Consider the following 15920-nt stretch of genomic DNA (forward strand, 5'->3'; position numbering starts at 1 on the left):
TGTGAACGCGTATGTGGCGGTAACGTGCTCGCCCCCGAGTCACCGACTACGTCATGACGTCTGTTTTCCGCCGCCTGTTGGTCTTTCACAGTTGGTAACAGGAATCACGAAAATGGCCTCGACCCTGCCCCTATATCAGAGTGAACGGGGGAGATGACGGTGTTTAGCCTGTTTAGTACACGGATCGCCCGAGTGAAACGTAGATAAAACCTAAAGTGAGGATATACAAGGAGTCTTATCGGCCAGGAACGGACTAACGGCAGACTACCGCAGGTTTCGTGGGTGTCCCCGGCCGCTATGGAGGATATCAACTCCAACATCAACGCGGACCTGGAGGTGCGGAAGCTACAAGACTTGGTGAAGAAACTCGAGCAGCAAAATGAGCAGCTTCGGAGCCGGTCTACGTTGTTTTCTTCAACCGGAGGGGTGTCAGGGGGCAACCGGCCGCACAGCGCCGGATACGACTCCATGTCAGCCGGGCTGGCCGGGTTCCCTGGGGTGGGGTTCGGCGGAACGGGCGGCTACGGTGGGATCTTGGAGAACTCTCGCTGTATGAGCCCTAGACTCTCTTACGATGGCATCAGCTTCAGGAGATCTTATGCCGGGGAGGGGGCGACGGCGGCCACCTCCATCTCGAGTATGAACTCATTTTACGCCGATACCGCCGGCAGCTTTAAGGATGAATCGGACGACTCGATTCTAGACGAAGTGGAAATACTAGATCTTGAAGATATGGACTGTTTGAACGAGGAGGAAGACAGCTGGTGAGTGTTTTGGGGTTCTGTTTAACAGCGTGACGTGTGTGTTGTGCTTGGCGTCTGCTGTCAGAGTTAACTGCCGCACACAGCTGCTGCTATTGGGGGGGGCATCGACCACCAGGTTCTGCATAGGAGTCTTCTTCGATAGCTTGCGTAAGTAACTGCGGAGTCATCGATACAGAATACGGCACTTGTTGTGGATCCGGACGGGCTGGTTATCCCCTTTGGCTACGATATCCCCACACTGTTGGGGCGCTGCCACTCCGCTGACGTAAGATGAGGTCTAGACGTGCATTGTCATGCACTCACCTGGAACTGACACTGCTGTGTTTGGCACTATAACCTTTACATTAATCAGTACGTCTGATCTGTTAACCTTTGCAGCCTAGGCCTATTGCAAGACGTAAATGCTATCCCATTTGTACTGTAGTAGGAGACCTGTGCCCCAGTACCGCAAGATCACAGTCCCCGCAGGGCGGTGATACGTTTTAATGCCGTGATGTGGCAAATCGCTTGGCTTGCCATGGCACCGGTGGCTGGGGACCGAATTGTTGTGATGTTGCCTGACGCCCGCTGGGAGAAACTCGGCCATGGTTACCATTCCAGTTTATGATCACTGGATTTCCGTTGGCACTACGGACAACTGTCCACACCTAAACTGATAACCTTCAGATAGCACTATTCCCAAAATGATTAAAGTCGCCAGTTGAGCCCCCCTTTGGAAACTCATTCTTGCTTTTTATTTATTGTATCTCCATCAGAGAACAAAACGTTCAAAGATCAAATGAGATGACAGGCAAGGCAGATACGATGGCTCTGTGGATGAGGTCAAGGGTCAGATAATGAGCCTCCTGAAATACTCATCTGTAGTATTAACAACCACGCTTCCTCAGAGATGGCCCTGGGTCTCTCTCTGAGGGGCTTTGCATTCTCCTCTACTGCATGCAAACCCTGACCTCCTTTTAAGGTGCTGTAAAAGGCAGAGAGAGTCCTAGCCTGGCAACATCATATTGTAGGTCAAGTACTCGGAAAGCTTTTGGCATGATTTTTGTATAAAAGACTATCTCCTTAGTACACAACAAATAACCAGGAAGCACTAGTATTCCCAGAATCATCAAAAACAAAAGTCTGACAACCTCAGCAGACCTTTTAAATAAAGTTATTCAAGGTGTGGTCTGTTTTGTGTGTAACATGAATGCACAAGCCAATTACCAATCCAGATTAACAGACTCTGTATCAAAGGACGCATCCATGTCTACCTATGGGTTGGCTGCCATGAACACTTTGTCCTGGTAATCCCTGCTCCATTCTGCCCGCCCTCTGGATGAGATCACTATCAGGGATTATCCGGTAGTACCTAACCTCTGCCAACTCTGTCACACACACCCGTAATCGCCAAATTAGCCTTGAGCTGGATTACAGCACTGCCTGCTCCTTTAGGGGATGCTGGATGTATTCCACACACTTCTACATGGTACATACGACCTGGTACATAAAACATTGCTGCAGAGTACATTAACTACATGATGCATGCTACACGATATCATACTGTCTCCCCACCATGGTTCATACCATATTATTACTTCTGACAAATGGTACATAATACATGATGCATACGATACAACAAACATAGTAGATATTATTAATTTTGACAAACGGCATGTAAAATGTGCTTTATCTGTTGGTTTATTTAATAACATATCCAAGAAAGTATTGGATGGATAGATTATAATTTGTGCACAAGCTCGCTGTGAAAAAAATACTCATTATTTTGTTCCTGACTGTGCCCATAACAGGCTATTATTTAGCTTATGATTGAATCCAGTTCTGGAAACTGTGGTTCCTTTGCTTATCATAGTGTTTAGGTCTTAAGATAAACAATTGTCTGCTCTTTACCTTGTTGTGTGTTGTACTTGAATGGGAATATAGTTTGACTTGATCCATGAGCATCTCATAGCATGGGCCTGTGTCTGCATGTTAGAGTAGTATTACCTGCAGTCATGAGGACCTTCATCTGGAACTAAAGCTGACTCAGTTCTTTTCCTGGCAGAAGCACTCCTCTTCTTCTCTCTGACACTTATATCTTCTCTCTCACATCCCCTGCTTTCTGTTCTCCTCTCTTGGCATCTCTTTCCTTTTCCTATTCAGATCTGATAAATAAAAAAACGTCCATAAATGCGTCATATCAGCAGAATAGGTTTAATAAAGTACTAAATTATTTAGTTACTCTTATAAATTCAATTATAATAAAAGTATCGTTCCACTACAACTATGCTTATACACTGGAATATTCCAAATTAGGCCTACACATCAGGTCTCAATTTAAAAAAACTATTATCTTATTAATAATACCCTGTCCTCCTGCTGTTCCATAACGTCATAGAGTTGGTTTCTAAAACCTCACATTCTAGTGGTCAACCATGGAGTTATTCACCACAATGCAAGATTGCTGAGCTTCAAAAATAGTTACGTCATATTGACGAGTAAAAATGAAAAAATAATTAATAACACTGTGTTATTTGTCTATGTCTAAGCCCGTATTTAATTGTGTGGTTGTGGTCGTTTTTTGTTATACCCTCCAGGCTGTACGAGGCGAAGCTGAACAGCCCGCTGCAGAAGGCCCTGAGCCCCATGGTGTGGTGTCGCCAAGCCCTGGACCACCCCAGCCCTGACATGGAGACCGCCAAGCGATCCCTCATACACAGACTGGAGCTCACCATGTCAGGTACCTACACCCCCATCTCCTTCACCCATACATATATAAAGATACCTACGGCTCCATCTCCTTCACCCATACATATATATAGGTACCTACGGCTCCATCTCTTTCACCCATACATATATATAGGTGCCTACGGCTCCATCTCCTTCACCCATACATATACCTACGCCTGTATCTCCTTCACCCATACATATAGGTGCTCACCAAGATCTATGCAGGTTACCACATCTACAGAGGTAACTTGTAACTAACCTCCATATGGTCTCCTTCACCCACACCTACACAGATAACTCAGCTTCCTACCATGTATCCTCCATCGACACAGGTAACTGCATCATCCCCACCACACCTTTAGATTACCACAGCCACATCCCCCTCACACCTACACAGGTAGACACATCTCTTCCCTCATCTGGTATCATCCCCCCCGTCCTCTCCACCTATCTACAGACAATAACAACATAATTCCATTTTAATTATGTGTTTGAGCACATCCGACTTTGAGCCAAAACCAATAGGATTAAACAGGGCCTGACATTTCCCTCTTATAATCTTCAGCTAATTAAATTATAAAAGAATACATCCATAATCCTGGTCATGGTTGTTATTTAATCCAACAGAATAGACTCAGTAACTCACAAACAGCTACTATTCGCCAAAATACAATCATTGAAACGTGTGTGTGTGTGTGTGAGAGAGGTAAGCATGTCATCCTGTGTGGTTGTAGGAATATGCATACAAACCGCGTGTGTGTGTGTGTGTGTGTGTGTGTGTGTGTGTGTGTGTGTGTGTGTGTGTGTGTGTGTGTGTGTGTGTGTGTGTGTGTGTGTGTGTGTGTGTGTGTGTGTGTGTGTGTGTGTGTTCGCGCACACCGGTTATCTTTGTTGGTTGGCAGGTTGGGCAGCAATCCATGAGTGGAATCATTATGGGTGTTGTCTTAATAATTCGTTATCAGGACATTGGAGCAAATTCAAGTGCAAGGTTTATTTTCAATTGCAGGTTTGGTTACGTTTTCATTGCACCTTGTCATACCAATAGGTGTTTTGTGGAAACAAACAACAGTCTGATTGATTGTAAGGATTAATTCAGCTGATCAAGCAGCAGGAATAGCCCCTGTTGGCTCCAGATTTGCATAATGTGTTTTACATATTTACCTGTGCAACAAATTAGTCGGGCAGACTGAACAAAGTAGACAATTTACCACACAAGGCACACCGTAAGGCCGATATCTTATTAGGTCTAAAATACCTGGAAACTTATTCTACCTATCCCTGAATCCTCCTTGTTCCATCCCCAACCATCCCTCGTCTTCTGCATATTCATAGAAGTCCTTCATCCATGGTCTCCTGCCTTCCCGTAGTGTCCTCTGTCTCTTGGCTTGTCCCTCTTATTGGGGCACACATAAGCACACACTTATAACCATCCCAGAATAGTCAGCCAGGCTCAACAGCCCCCTGATCCCCCGCCACACACCAGAGGTCAGTTCCATTTTTACACATGTGAGACCTTGTGCTCATTAATCATGTGACCGCTCATTCTGAGAAGAAGAGCCTTGCTGATGTTTGCCCATTTCTCTGAATAGCACCTGGGCAGGAGACATTCAGTCTGGTCAGTGGAGACCTGCCAGAAGTGGTGTTGAGTCAAGTTGAGCTTCTTCATGAGAGGGTAGCCTGGCGATAATAGGGATTACGTCATTGTTATGTTGTCATGCCTAGATACTGTTTAGAATTTTGGATATTGATGCTATAAGCTACAAGTGTTGCCTTGGTATTCAAAGTGCTTCACCACAGTGAAGTAAACAAGCTTTCTGAACTTATTAGACTATTAGGAGGCTAATTAGCCTTACACTTATACAAGTGTTTGCTTTACCTGCTTGCTGAACACATCGACAATGTCATCGACCACTCAAAGGTGAAGATGAATTCAGGTCTAAAAGGATTAAAGCCTTCACTATGTTAGTATAATAGGTTGAAAGCACCGTGCTAGTCAGATTGATTTAGTGAACAATGGCTGTGAGATGAGATCATCATTGATGTCATTCCTGATGTGGATATGACCCTTGGATAAGTGGCTCTGCTCCCTCCACCCTTATGGGCACGATCAACAAAAAGGGTTGCGTGAAATAAAAGGGATGGTCGAAAGCACAAAGGTTTTAGACTGTGTAGTCTAGTTGTGGGAGAGTTGTTCATCCCTAAAGCGCGTTGAACTGTCTACCTTTGGTCAGGAGGAAGGAAAACAGTCAGCTGTATGTAGACAAGAGACACTAGCCTCACATACATACCATGTTCCTGTGTGTTTAGAGAACACGTGTGAGAGAGCAAGTGAGAGACCTCTTCCAGGCCACACCCTCAGTTCTCCCACTCTCTCCCCCTCTGGGGATATTACCGTTGCCATGGAGCGAGGGTGAGTTTGTATTGGTTGAGGAATGTCCCAAAGAACTGGCCTCATCTTGTGGAAAGCTAAACTGTCTATTTTAGTGTCATGGCTACCAATACAATAGCAAGGAAAGAGGATGCAGTTGGCCAAATGTGCAGAGACTTTAGCCTTTGGACCTGCTGTACCATGTCAATTGATTTATCGTTATAAAGCACGGCCCTGGTGACTCAAATCTCACCTTTTGTTTACCCAGGGTAGGCTCACCGAGCATCAAAGGCTCGGACTACAAACCAAAAATCAACATAGGCTAAGTCCCCTTACATGCCAAGGTCCCTACCATGCTAAGAACCCTCACATCCCAAGTACTCTAGACCCTAACCCTAGATGTGTTTTGCCCATGTGCCTCAGGATGGATTACCCAGCTCAGCACATGCAAGTCGGTTGAGCTGAGCTGCCCTAGGAGGGAACGCAATTCACAGAGAAAATATAAATCAGGTTCAAACAAGGACAACATCAACAACAGTTAGCCTGTGTAGACAGTTTGCCTGCATGGACAGTTACCCTGCATGGTTGATTAAGCTGCAATAGCCTCTGGCGCCAACGTAGGTAGCCTGTGTCGGCAGTTAACCTCCATAGGCAGTAAGCTGCCCTGGACACATAGCTAGCGCTATTATCCTACATGATGTGACGTTGTAGACATTCCTTAGCAGCAGGAACCTAAAGACAGGATGATGTTGTGTTAAATAATGTAGGAGAGCAGAGTGGAAGAAAGAGAGGAAGAGGGAGAGTGAAGTGGAGAGAGAGGGACAAGTGAACAAAGACTATGCTCCAACCAGCCGTGTGTGTGTGTGTGTGTGTGTGTGTGTGTGTGTGAGAGAGAGAGAGAGAAACTTGTGTTTAGCCGAGCAACAACATTCTGCAGCAGGCTGTGGGGTCATTGTTCACAGACTGTTCTTATGGTGGAACCCCGGCCTCTGTGTCATCTGACCCAATAGAGCTCTCACTGGGACTCTTTGACTGTGGCTCTGACCGTCTGGGGCTGCAGTCGCATAGAGAGAGACATTGTGCCGCTCTGGTCAGCAGTATGTAGAGTGAAACAGTGTGCATTGTTGAGTGTGTTACGCACCTAATGAAGGATGTCTTCATACCGCCTTCGGCAGCCATGTAGACGATTGACTAGAAGGCCTGTGTGTATCTTCCGGCACACAGCATGGTGTAAAAACATAGCTCATGGTACAAACTGCTCACAGTGGTTCATAGTGGCATTTTAATGTGTTTAATTCTAAGACACAATGGACCAATGAAGCACTCACTTCAAACCAAAAAAATGGATTAACTCATTCATCTTGCCGGTAACAGAATAGTTGTCCCTCATGAGAACAATCACTCCCGATAACAGAAACCAACAGCTGGAATGTTTTTTGTAGATGTCATAAAACAGAGCCAGCTTAGCGAGCCCCTGAGTTACCTGTCACTGAAAGGCTGTTTGTCCTCTGGTTTAAGGCCACAAGAGCAGGAGTCTGTACGGCAGCCCCTACACCCAGCAGATGTGCTATGGCAGCCCGTTCAGCACCAACACGGCCAACAGCGCCTGTAGCAGCGCCTTCAACTCCCCGTCCTCCACGCCCAGCAAAGTGCCCATCGTGCGGCAGCAGCTGATGCCTGGAAACACAGGTCAGCAGGGTCATGTGTCATGGGCATTGTTACAGCTGTAGGTCATGTGATCTAGTTAGTGTTATAGCTGTAGGTCATCGGACGTCTATAGAGCTCAAAGAAACCTGGATAGACATAAAAGAGTTGTTGGTATCAATAAAAAGCTAACCATAGTATAATTATAACAGTCATTTCCATAAGGTTGAATATTGTGCTCATTTGTTTGGACGTGTTTGTGATTAGTTTACCAGCGCAACACAGCAGCGGAGAGGAACCCCCCGGCGGTGAGCCCCCAGTCATCGGTGGACAGCGAGCTCAGCACCTCTGAGATGGACGAGGACTCGGTGGGCTCCTCCAACACCTACAAGCTCAACGACGTCATCGACGTCCAGATCATGGCCCGCATGCAGGAGGAGAGTACGTACATAACCTCTAAAAGTAGCCTCCCACATGAGCCTAGCCAATCGGCCTCTTGTAGTATAGAGCCCCATACCCCAGAGACCATGGGCATTACCCTCACATCCTGGTGGAATTCAAACAGGACTATAACAAACTGTGTGTGTGTGTTAATCTATATTATGCCGTGTGTGTGTGTGTGTGTTAGTTAATATATACAGTATATATTATTCTGTGTGTGTTAATCTACAGAGCTTTGTTTGTGTGTAGGTCTAAGGCAGGACTACGCGGCCACGGCCTCCAGGCGGAGCTCTGGCTCCTCCTGCCACTCGCTGCGGCGCAGCACCTTCAGCGACCAGGAGCTGGACGCCCACAGTCTGGACGACGAGGACGAGATCCTCCCGCCCGCCTTCCACCCCCTCCCCAACCGCTTCAGCCCCTCGCCCCGCCACTCGCCGTGCGCCTCGCCCCGCAACTCGCCGCGCTCCCGCTCCCCGGCGCGCTCCATCGACTACGGCCACTCCCGCAGCTCGCCGCAGCCCCTGAGCCACGGGCGCGGCTCCCCCCAGCCCATCATCAGCCGGCTGCAGCAGCCCCGCCACTCGCTGCAGAGCCACGGGGGCGAGCTGCAGACCAACGTGGTGAAGAACGAGGGTAAGGGGGAGAGAGAGAGAGAGAGAGAGACATGGGTTTTGAAAGAGAGAGGGACTGACCGTGGTTGTTCCTGGCCAGTAACAGAACGGTCAGACTGGGCAGCACCCTCATGCTCTCCCCTCTGGTTCTGGTGTTGTAGAGAAGCTGAGACGGAGCCTCCCCAACCTGAGCCGCTCCTCGGTACCAGCCGGCCCAGGTCCGGAGCCCGTCAAGAACAGCCGCAGTATGGAGTCCAACCTGCAGACCCCCAACGGAGGGTCCCCACGCCACCAGAACCAGTCTGCTAGTGAGTAGCGCCGTAGCCCGCTAGAACCAGAGTCTGTGGGACATTTGGCGTGGTATATTAGCTGGTAGTGTATAAAGCTCTTATGATAACCATGGCATTTTATTATAGCCAAAGTATGTTATATTAGCTGAGTTATGATATTATGAGTCATGTTACATATGCTGAGTCATGTTAGCTGTTACTGTAGCCAAAGTCATGTTATATTAGCATACATTTATTTTAAATAACTATTACATGCACTCAGAGAAAACATTTTTGGTTTGGATTGGCTCAAATTGTTAAACATGTAGGCCATCTCATAGTGTCAGGGCTTACTCATCATGGGGTAATGGAGGACTTGTATTCTCTGCAACGGATCCTTGTCTCTGCACTATCGCTGCACATGTAAGAGAAACACCAGCTGGGTTCTCCTCTGCATCACTCAGGCTTGTGTTGAACGCCTGTGGCTGCATCTTCACACAACTCCTCTCTTTGGAGTGTCATGGCTTTGATATCCCAGGAGATGTTTCTTTGAGTTGGTCTCCACCTCTTAAACCTCTTTCTTTTACACAATTTTCCCCCTTCTCCTTTTGAGGATCACTTTCAAGTCCATAGTGGAGCCGTGGATCACAGCGCTGTCGGTTTAATGGGAGCGGTTTAACGATGCACACTACAACAGCACCAACACTTCAGACGCAAATCTGTTGGCTGCAGATCAGACCGGATTCTAATAGATAGATTAACAAGAGCCCAGATCATCCCAGAGAGTCGCCATTTAAGATCTGCACTTTAATCCCGGAACTCTTAATGTTCTGGTGGCTTTAACATGGCAAGGCTTAAATTAGAGGGCTACAACAACAAAGGGATCCCACTCAAAGTTTAACATCCCAATCCAGGGTGTAAGTGGGCTCCCTGGATTGTGGGCGTGGCTGATAAGGGCAGTTGTCAGTTGAGGTCAACTTCCACGATAAGGGAAGGATATTTAACAATTATTCGCCGAAGGCGCAGTGAATAGAGGGGAATATTCCCCACAATTCACGGAGCCTGAGGTGAATAATTGTTTTAGTATATGCACGTGAACACTCCAAAAATAAATAAGATGACACTTTTTGCCAGGATTTTATTTTATTTTTTATATTAGCTCGATGAGACGACCGTCATGCGATGAAAACAATATCCCGAGTTTGAGATCTCAATCATGGGATATGCCCAATATCCCGAGATAGCGAACCAATCAAATTGCGCCATTTTAGGAGGTCCACGTGTAGCATATACTAAAAGGTGAGATCTTAGATTCACGTTACGGCAAGTTCAATCTTATCAATCTTAAATTATTGACTTTCTCTGCTCATAAAAATGCCCTGACAAGCAGCTAAAAGCTCAAAAAATGAAAAGGGTGCCTCACGTTCAAGTACTCTTCATCCCCGTGGTGATTCAGACATCACGGGGTGTAGGGGGTTTCAAAGACAGTTCTGTTGTTGTTGCATGACCTCATGAGGCGAAATGTCACGGCTAAAGCTCCTCCTCTTCCTCCTTGCCACCTCCTCTATGAAGCATGTGCTCCCAGTCCCTTTCTGGAATACTGCCATAAACCTCCGCTGCAGCTGGGAATGTTTGCCTGCATCGCCCTCTAGTGGCCCCTTTCTACACCTGCAGCTGGTGCATGCCTGGTGGCTCTGATTCACTAGCCTTTCCTTAGCTCCCCGCCCGGCTGTGAGGCTAGCCCTCGGAGTCCCCTGCTGAAATAACCCTGTTTTTACAGTGGCCGGTACCCCAAGGTCCTCAACCCCGTCACGCGCCACTCCAAAAACCAAACAGCACCTCCAAAGCCCATCAGCCCTGCGAGGTAACCGCTCTCTGGGGACACGAACACACCCCGTGGCGATGCGTAATGATGGTTCCCAACAAACACACATGAAGCCTGTAACGTAGTGACTGGTCCTACCCAAACACACCCCCTACTGGTGTGTTGTGTGGGGTCAGGTCACAAACCGCATACTGGTGTGTTGTGTGGGGTCAGGTCAAACCACTCAATGTGCAATTTTTCACGCTGAATCACATGAATGTGCAGTGTGTCTTTTTTCTATTTTAAGGACATAGTGAGAACTTAATGAGCCCGGTTCTTTCAGGCTTTCTTGGCTCTATGTAAATAATGGCTCTGTGCCTGACTCTTTGGGCATTGTGTGAGATCTGGGGCAGTGATGCTGACACGGACTGTGCAGGGTCCCGGCCTAGAGATATAGAATCCCGGCACTCTCACAAAAAAGCTGGTGGAATTGGTAGCCAAGTAATGCTACAGTGGAGATATTGAGCAGGTTCATCATCATACAGCTTACCTACTCACAGCTAACATACCTCCATCGTGTACCATATTTATGAAGACGGCTGTTACCCAAAGGGACTTATGGTGAATAGATGCTTACATTGGGGTGATTGATCCCAGTACCTTTCAGCAGGGAGTCAGAACACTCTTCTCCCAAACCTGCAGTAGACATCCTACACTTTTCTCTCAGTTAGTACTTCATAGGACAACTCAGGATGCAACATTGTTCTTTATCCAGATTGATCTCATAGTTAGAGCCTGCAAATGTTCTCAAGCTGTCAGAAGGTTCAGATGGTTTCCAGGGGGAACTGCCTGTTGGGCCCTGTGTTCTCATGTGTGTATTCCAGTACTGTCGCGTACATACAGTACATGCAGAGCCTGCTAGTTCCCCGCCTGCCTCTAAGCGCATGTGGGCCAGGTTGTTTTGTTTGGGCTTGCTAAGGCTCATTTAAACACCAAGACCAATGAAAGTCGTGATTTGATCTCAAGGAAGCGTTCATGTGTGGCTTTAAAGAGGAACACCACAGTAGATCACATATCTGAGTGTGCTGCTCTCTGCTGTCTCTTTTTTCAAAACATGCTAGGCTGATCTGTGTACTTTGCACAGAGATTTGACAAAACGCTACCGTAGCATATCAATCAGCCATTCTTGCTTGTGCAACTTTTTTTTGATTGAGTCGAATTGATCTCATAACGTTTGTTTGACTCTTTGCCATTTGAGAAACATGAGACAATCGAAACAGAATTGAATTAAAACGAGACACAAAGAAGACAAAAATAAATATTTATATGAATAGGTGAGCAACAGGACCCATCCGTGCTCCACATAGAGTACCCTTGTTACAGGGTTTCACCTCCAGGTGGCAGCTAACTCCCAGCTGTGGTGCAGTGTACATAAGATAAATTAAGGTCCGTCTCTGCTCCTGTCTCCATCCTTTAGTCCCCCTGTCCTGTTGCTTCGGAGAGGAGGCAGATTTCAGTGAGTATTCACTGAGGATTCTAGCCTATTGAGTATTTGTGAATATTGTGATTGTGCCTTCATGCTGTGGTTTTGTGTGTTGATGTTGTGCTAGGACCTGCCTCATCTAACCTACACATGTACAACCATCCCGGGGCAAGGGGCGTAGAACTAGCTGGCCTTGTTTTAGCCCATCTTCCTCCATCTTCTTTGTTTGATGACCGTTCATATAAAAAGACCACCTTCCTGCCATGTTCCATACATGCATAGTGATAGATTAGTGTACCCGTTTCACAGACCTCTGCGCCGCCACTATCACTTGATGGTGACAGACACCAGTCATCGACATATGCTCTCCAGTTAATCTATATACATGTATAATGATGTCTATATACTGTACTATAAAAACGTATAGGAACCTGTATATGTGTGTAGTATATTATATTTAATGTCCATCTATAATGTACATGTATAGTTATACACACTGTACATGCCTATATTACACATACACAGTAGTGTATATAATAATATATATCTTTATACATGGGTTGTCATATCGATATATGTCTATACTTTTAATACTGGTAACATGTATGTGTAGTATAATATATCATATCTATTCATATACATAGTTATATCTATACATGTACGTGTGTTTGAATATAATATCGACTATATACAAATACAGTATCTGTATTCTATAAATACCTAATATATATAAGTGTGTTTAGTTAAACCTGCTGGTGCTCTCCCTTCCAGTCCCGTCCCCAAGTAAGCTCCGCTCCCCGGCCATGCCCTCCCCGCTGGCCCTCAGACAGCCGGTGAAGGCCACGTCCAACCCCAGCTCCGGGAACTCCACCCCGGTCCGGTCCCTAGCACCCCCCCGCAGCGGCCTGCCCCGACCCAGCGCCACCTCGGGGGGCGGCGGAGGCATCCCCCTGCCCAGAACCAAGCTGGCACAACCCGTTCGCAGGTGCGTTCTCTCTCTCTCTGACTCTCACTCACTCACTCTCACTCACTCTCACTCTAAGGCCCAATCCCATTTTTACCCCATTTTTACCCCTTACCCCTTCCCCTTACCCCTCCCCCTTGTTTTGAAGGGTTAAGGGGAAGGGGTAAGAAGTAGAAATGGGATTGGGCCTAAGGCCCAATCCCATTTCTACCCCTTACGCCTTCCCCTTTCCCCTTCCCCCTTCAAAACAAGGGGGAAGGGGAAGGGGTAAGGGGTAAAAATGGGATTGGGCCTAAGACACCCACAGTGGGTGGGACTGGACTGTATTTTGGGGCATTTAAAGCAGTGGTACAGGACAACCCACATTTGACGTTGGAAAAACGTTAGGTCTACTCTTTAACTGTCATTCCAGTGACCACCAGGTTATGAATCGCTGGTTTAAAGGGTTATTTTAGCCGACCAGGTGGGAGGATGGTGAGTCATTTCAAAAATTGATGATGTCACACGTGGGAGTGTGATGGAAAGATCAAACCACCAGTTGGTATAGTCCCCTGGGTAGGCTGGGGGTTGAGTGGGAGTGGGAGTGGATCACACTCCCACGTGTGATCTCACACCTTGGATGGTAAAATAGGGGCTCTTTAATATTCCTGAATTTCCCATCCAGGATGAATGTATTATCTTTATCTTTATTATTTTGTATACAAGTTCAGAAGTCACCTCAGAGGATGATCCCCTTTGTTGATTGTTCCCAGGTCTCTGCCCGCACCCCGCTCCTATGGTAGTTCCGGGGAGAACTGGAGGGAAGGCTGTTACTGAAGCCTGCCACCAGAGTGTGCTGCACACCCCCCATCCTGACCGAGGCAGGCGTATCAACGTGGCACTTTATCCAGAGTCCTCTAAGAGTCAAGAAGAAGAAGAAGAGAAGACTTCACCCAGATTCCTTTTAAAAAGTTAACAAGAGAAAGACTATAAATATAGATCACGACAACTCAAAAAACGAAGTGTCAATTATGTGTACTGAAAAGACAGCTGGCATTCAGATCACATAGCAAGGGAAATGCCAAAGAAAGCAGAGAAAAACAAATCCTTCGCTGCCACCAGAAGAGGGCGCCCACGCCTTCCTCTGTGGCTGCAATCATCTCCCAGACTCCAGTCCAGCTGTCTCCATCTCTCCCATCCTCTTCTTCCTTTTCCCTCAGGTTTAAACGTTTTGAATTTGCTCTCACTCTAGACTCTGTTCTGTTTGGAGAGGTCTGTGTAGGACTGAAGTTCCTCCATGTCTCAGAGCTCCATGGTTCCTCGTGTTTTGGCGGTGCTTCAATCTCAGAGCATACCTCTTATATCTGAAGGTCTGAGGGTGCTTCAGGTCTGGGAAACTGTCTGACAGGTGTTCATTTGCTGATGCTGTGTGCTCTTCATATCTGAAGGTGCTTCAATGCTTGAGTTCATCAATCCAAAGGGTCTCAATGGATCTCATGCCTTCATGCTCTGAGCTACCTTATCTCACCAGTCGGAAAATCATTCATGACCTAAAGCTGACAGCTACGCCACTCATCGTGTTCCTCAATCCAAATGGTCTGAATGGCTCTCATGTCTTTGTGATGGGAAATCTTTAGTATCCTAAAGCTGATAACTCTTCAATTCTGAAAGGTCTGACGGTGCTTCAATCATGAAGCACCGTCTTTAGGTGGGGAGCCACCCTATCTAAAAGGTCTGGAGGGGCTTCATGTCTTATTAAGGACCTCTGCATCTGGTTCTAAGAGTTTCTCCTTAAATTCAGCATGAATGTAAGCAGATGCTTCTTTTAGAGATTATTTATTCAAATTATTTATGCAGTTTTTATGTCCAAGCATCCATATCAGTATTTGTTTTAAGATTCTTTAAAGCATTAAGAAATGTATGTTTTTAAACCTCAACGTAAAGCTAACTCCCCAAAGCCATGTCTTAGCGTGCGTCCATTTTGAAGAGAACCTGGAATGTTTGTTCAGCTGAGTCTTGGATGACTTCACGCCACAATTCTATCCCAAACAACTAACTTTCTTCCTCCGAGTCTGAAACCCTGACCTGATCTCTCCACCACTTCGGTAAATGTGTAATTAATGAATTATAATGTGGTGTTGTTAGCCTGCAGTGTGTATCATTCATGCCGTGACAGAGGGAACAGTGTGTTCAGAAAAACTAAATGTAAGATTTTAATAAAGTGGCCATTGCCTCTTGTGCTTTATAAATCCAGAGGCTTGCCTAAAAAAATAGGGATGATTATTTGGTAAATGGTGTGCCGGATATTATCAAACTAGTGCCTATAATTTACATTATACTTTATTTTAAAAGTGCTCGGCTTATTTTGTGCCAATTTTATGAGTTTGCCAATGATTTGCATTTGCTTGGTTAATTTGTTTGCATCTGTGTTTGGGTTTCTTAAGTAACTTAATCATTTATAATTGCTTTAAAAAAGTATGTTAAAAACTGCGCCTTCATATTTATAACTGATGACATATGTAAATGACTATTTATTAGTGTGAGGGTGCCTCTGTGGGAAAGAATGTCACTAAAAGACGGCACCACACCTTTTGTGTGATGGTTTTTGTTATGGAACTTTTTTTACATCCATGAACATGACATTCACATTCCCTGTGTGAACCCACATTTCAAATAAAGCTGAAAACCTCTTTTCTCCTCTTTTGCATCATTAATAAATTGATCAGTATGAACAGGATTGCAACCCTGTGTCCAAAGTTGCATTGTTTAAACGAATAACATTACAGAATAGTAACCCAATTTTTTTGAAGGATTCTATTGTGTATTAGGGCTCACAGGGTTCGTATCATTTCTGTATGAGTATGAGAACATGTATGAGTAGGGC

General features: G+C 46.0%; 1 protein-coding gene across 8 annotated transcripts; it reads left to right on the forward strand.

Annotated features, from left to right (window-relative positions):
- Positions 1-49: 49 nt before the first annotated feature.
- slain2 (SLAIN motif family, member 2) lies at positions 50-15733 on the forward strand. 8 transcript variants are annotated; one of them, XM_030372368.1, is made up of 11 exons: positions 50-764; positions 3341-3483; positions 3767-3805; positions 7360-7530; positions 7753-7926; positions 8176-8559; positions 8699-8845; positions 10587-10670; positions 12088-12126; positions 12865-13078; positions 13810-15733. In XM_030372368.1, exons 1-11 carry the CDS (start codon positions 298-300, stop codon positions 13871-13873), a joined length of 1926 nt encoding a protein of 641 aa, XP_030228228.1. In that variant the 5' UTR covers positions 50-297; the 3' UTR covers positions 13874-15733. The 8 variants fall into 8 exon arrangements, with proteins under 8 accessions (XP_030228228.1, XP_030228230.1, XP_030228232.1 ...); XM_030372370.1 differs by lacking the exon at positions 12088-12126; XM_030372372.1 differs by lacking the exon at positions 10587-10670.
- Positions 15734-15920: the final 187 nt, after the last annotated feature.

Source organism: Gadus morhua, chromosome 12, assembly GCF_902167405.1.
Source record: "Gadus morhua chromosome 12, gadMor3.0, whole genome shotgun sequence".
Lineage (NCBI taxonomy): Eukaryota > Metazoa > Chordata > Actinopteri > Gadiformes > Gadidae > Gadus > Gadus morhua.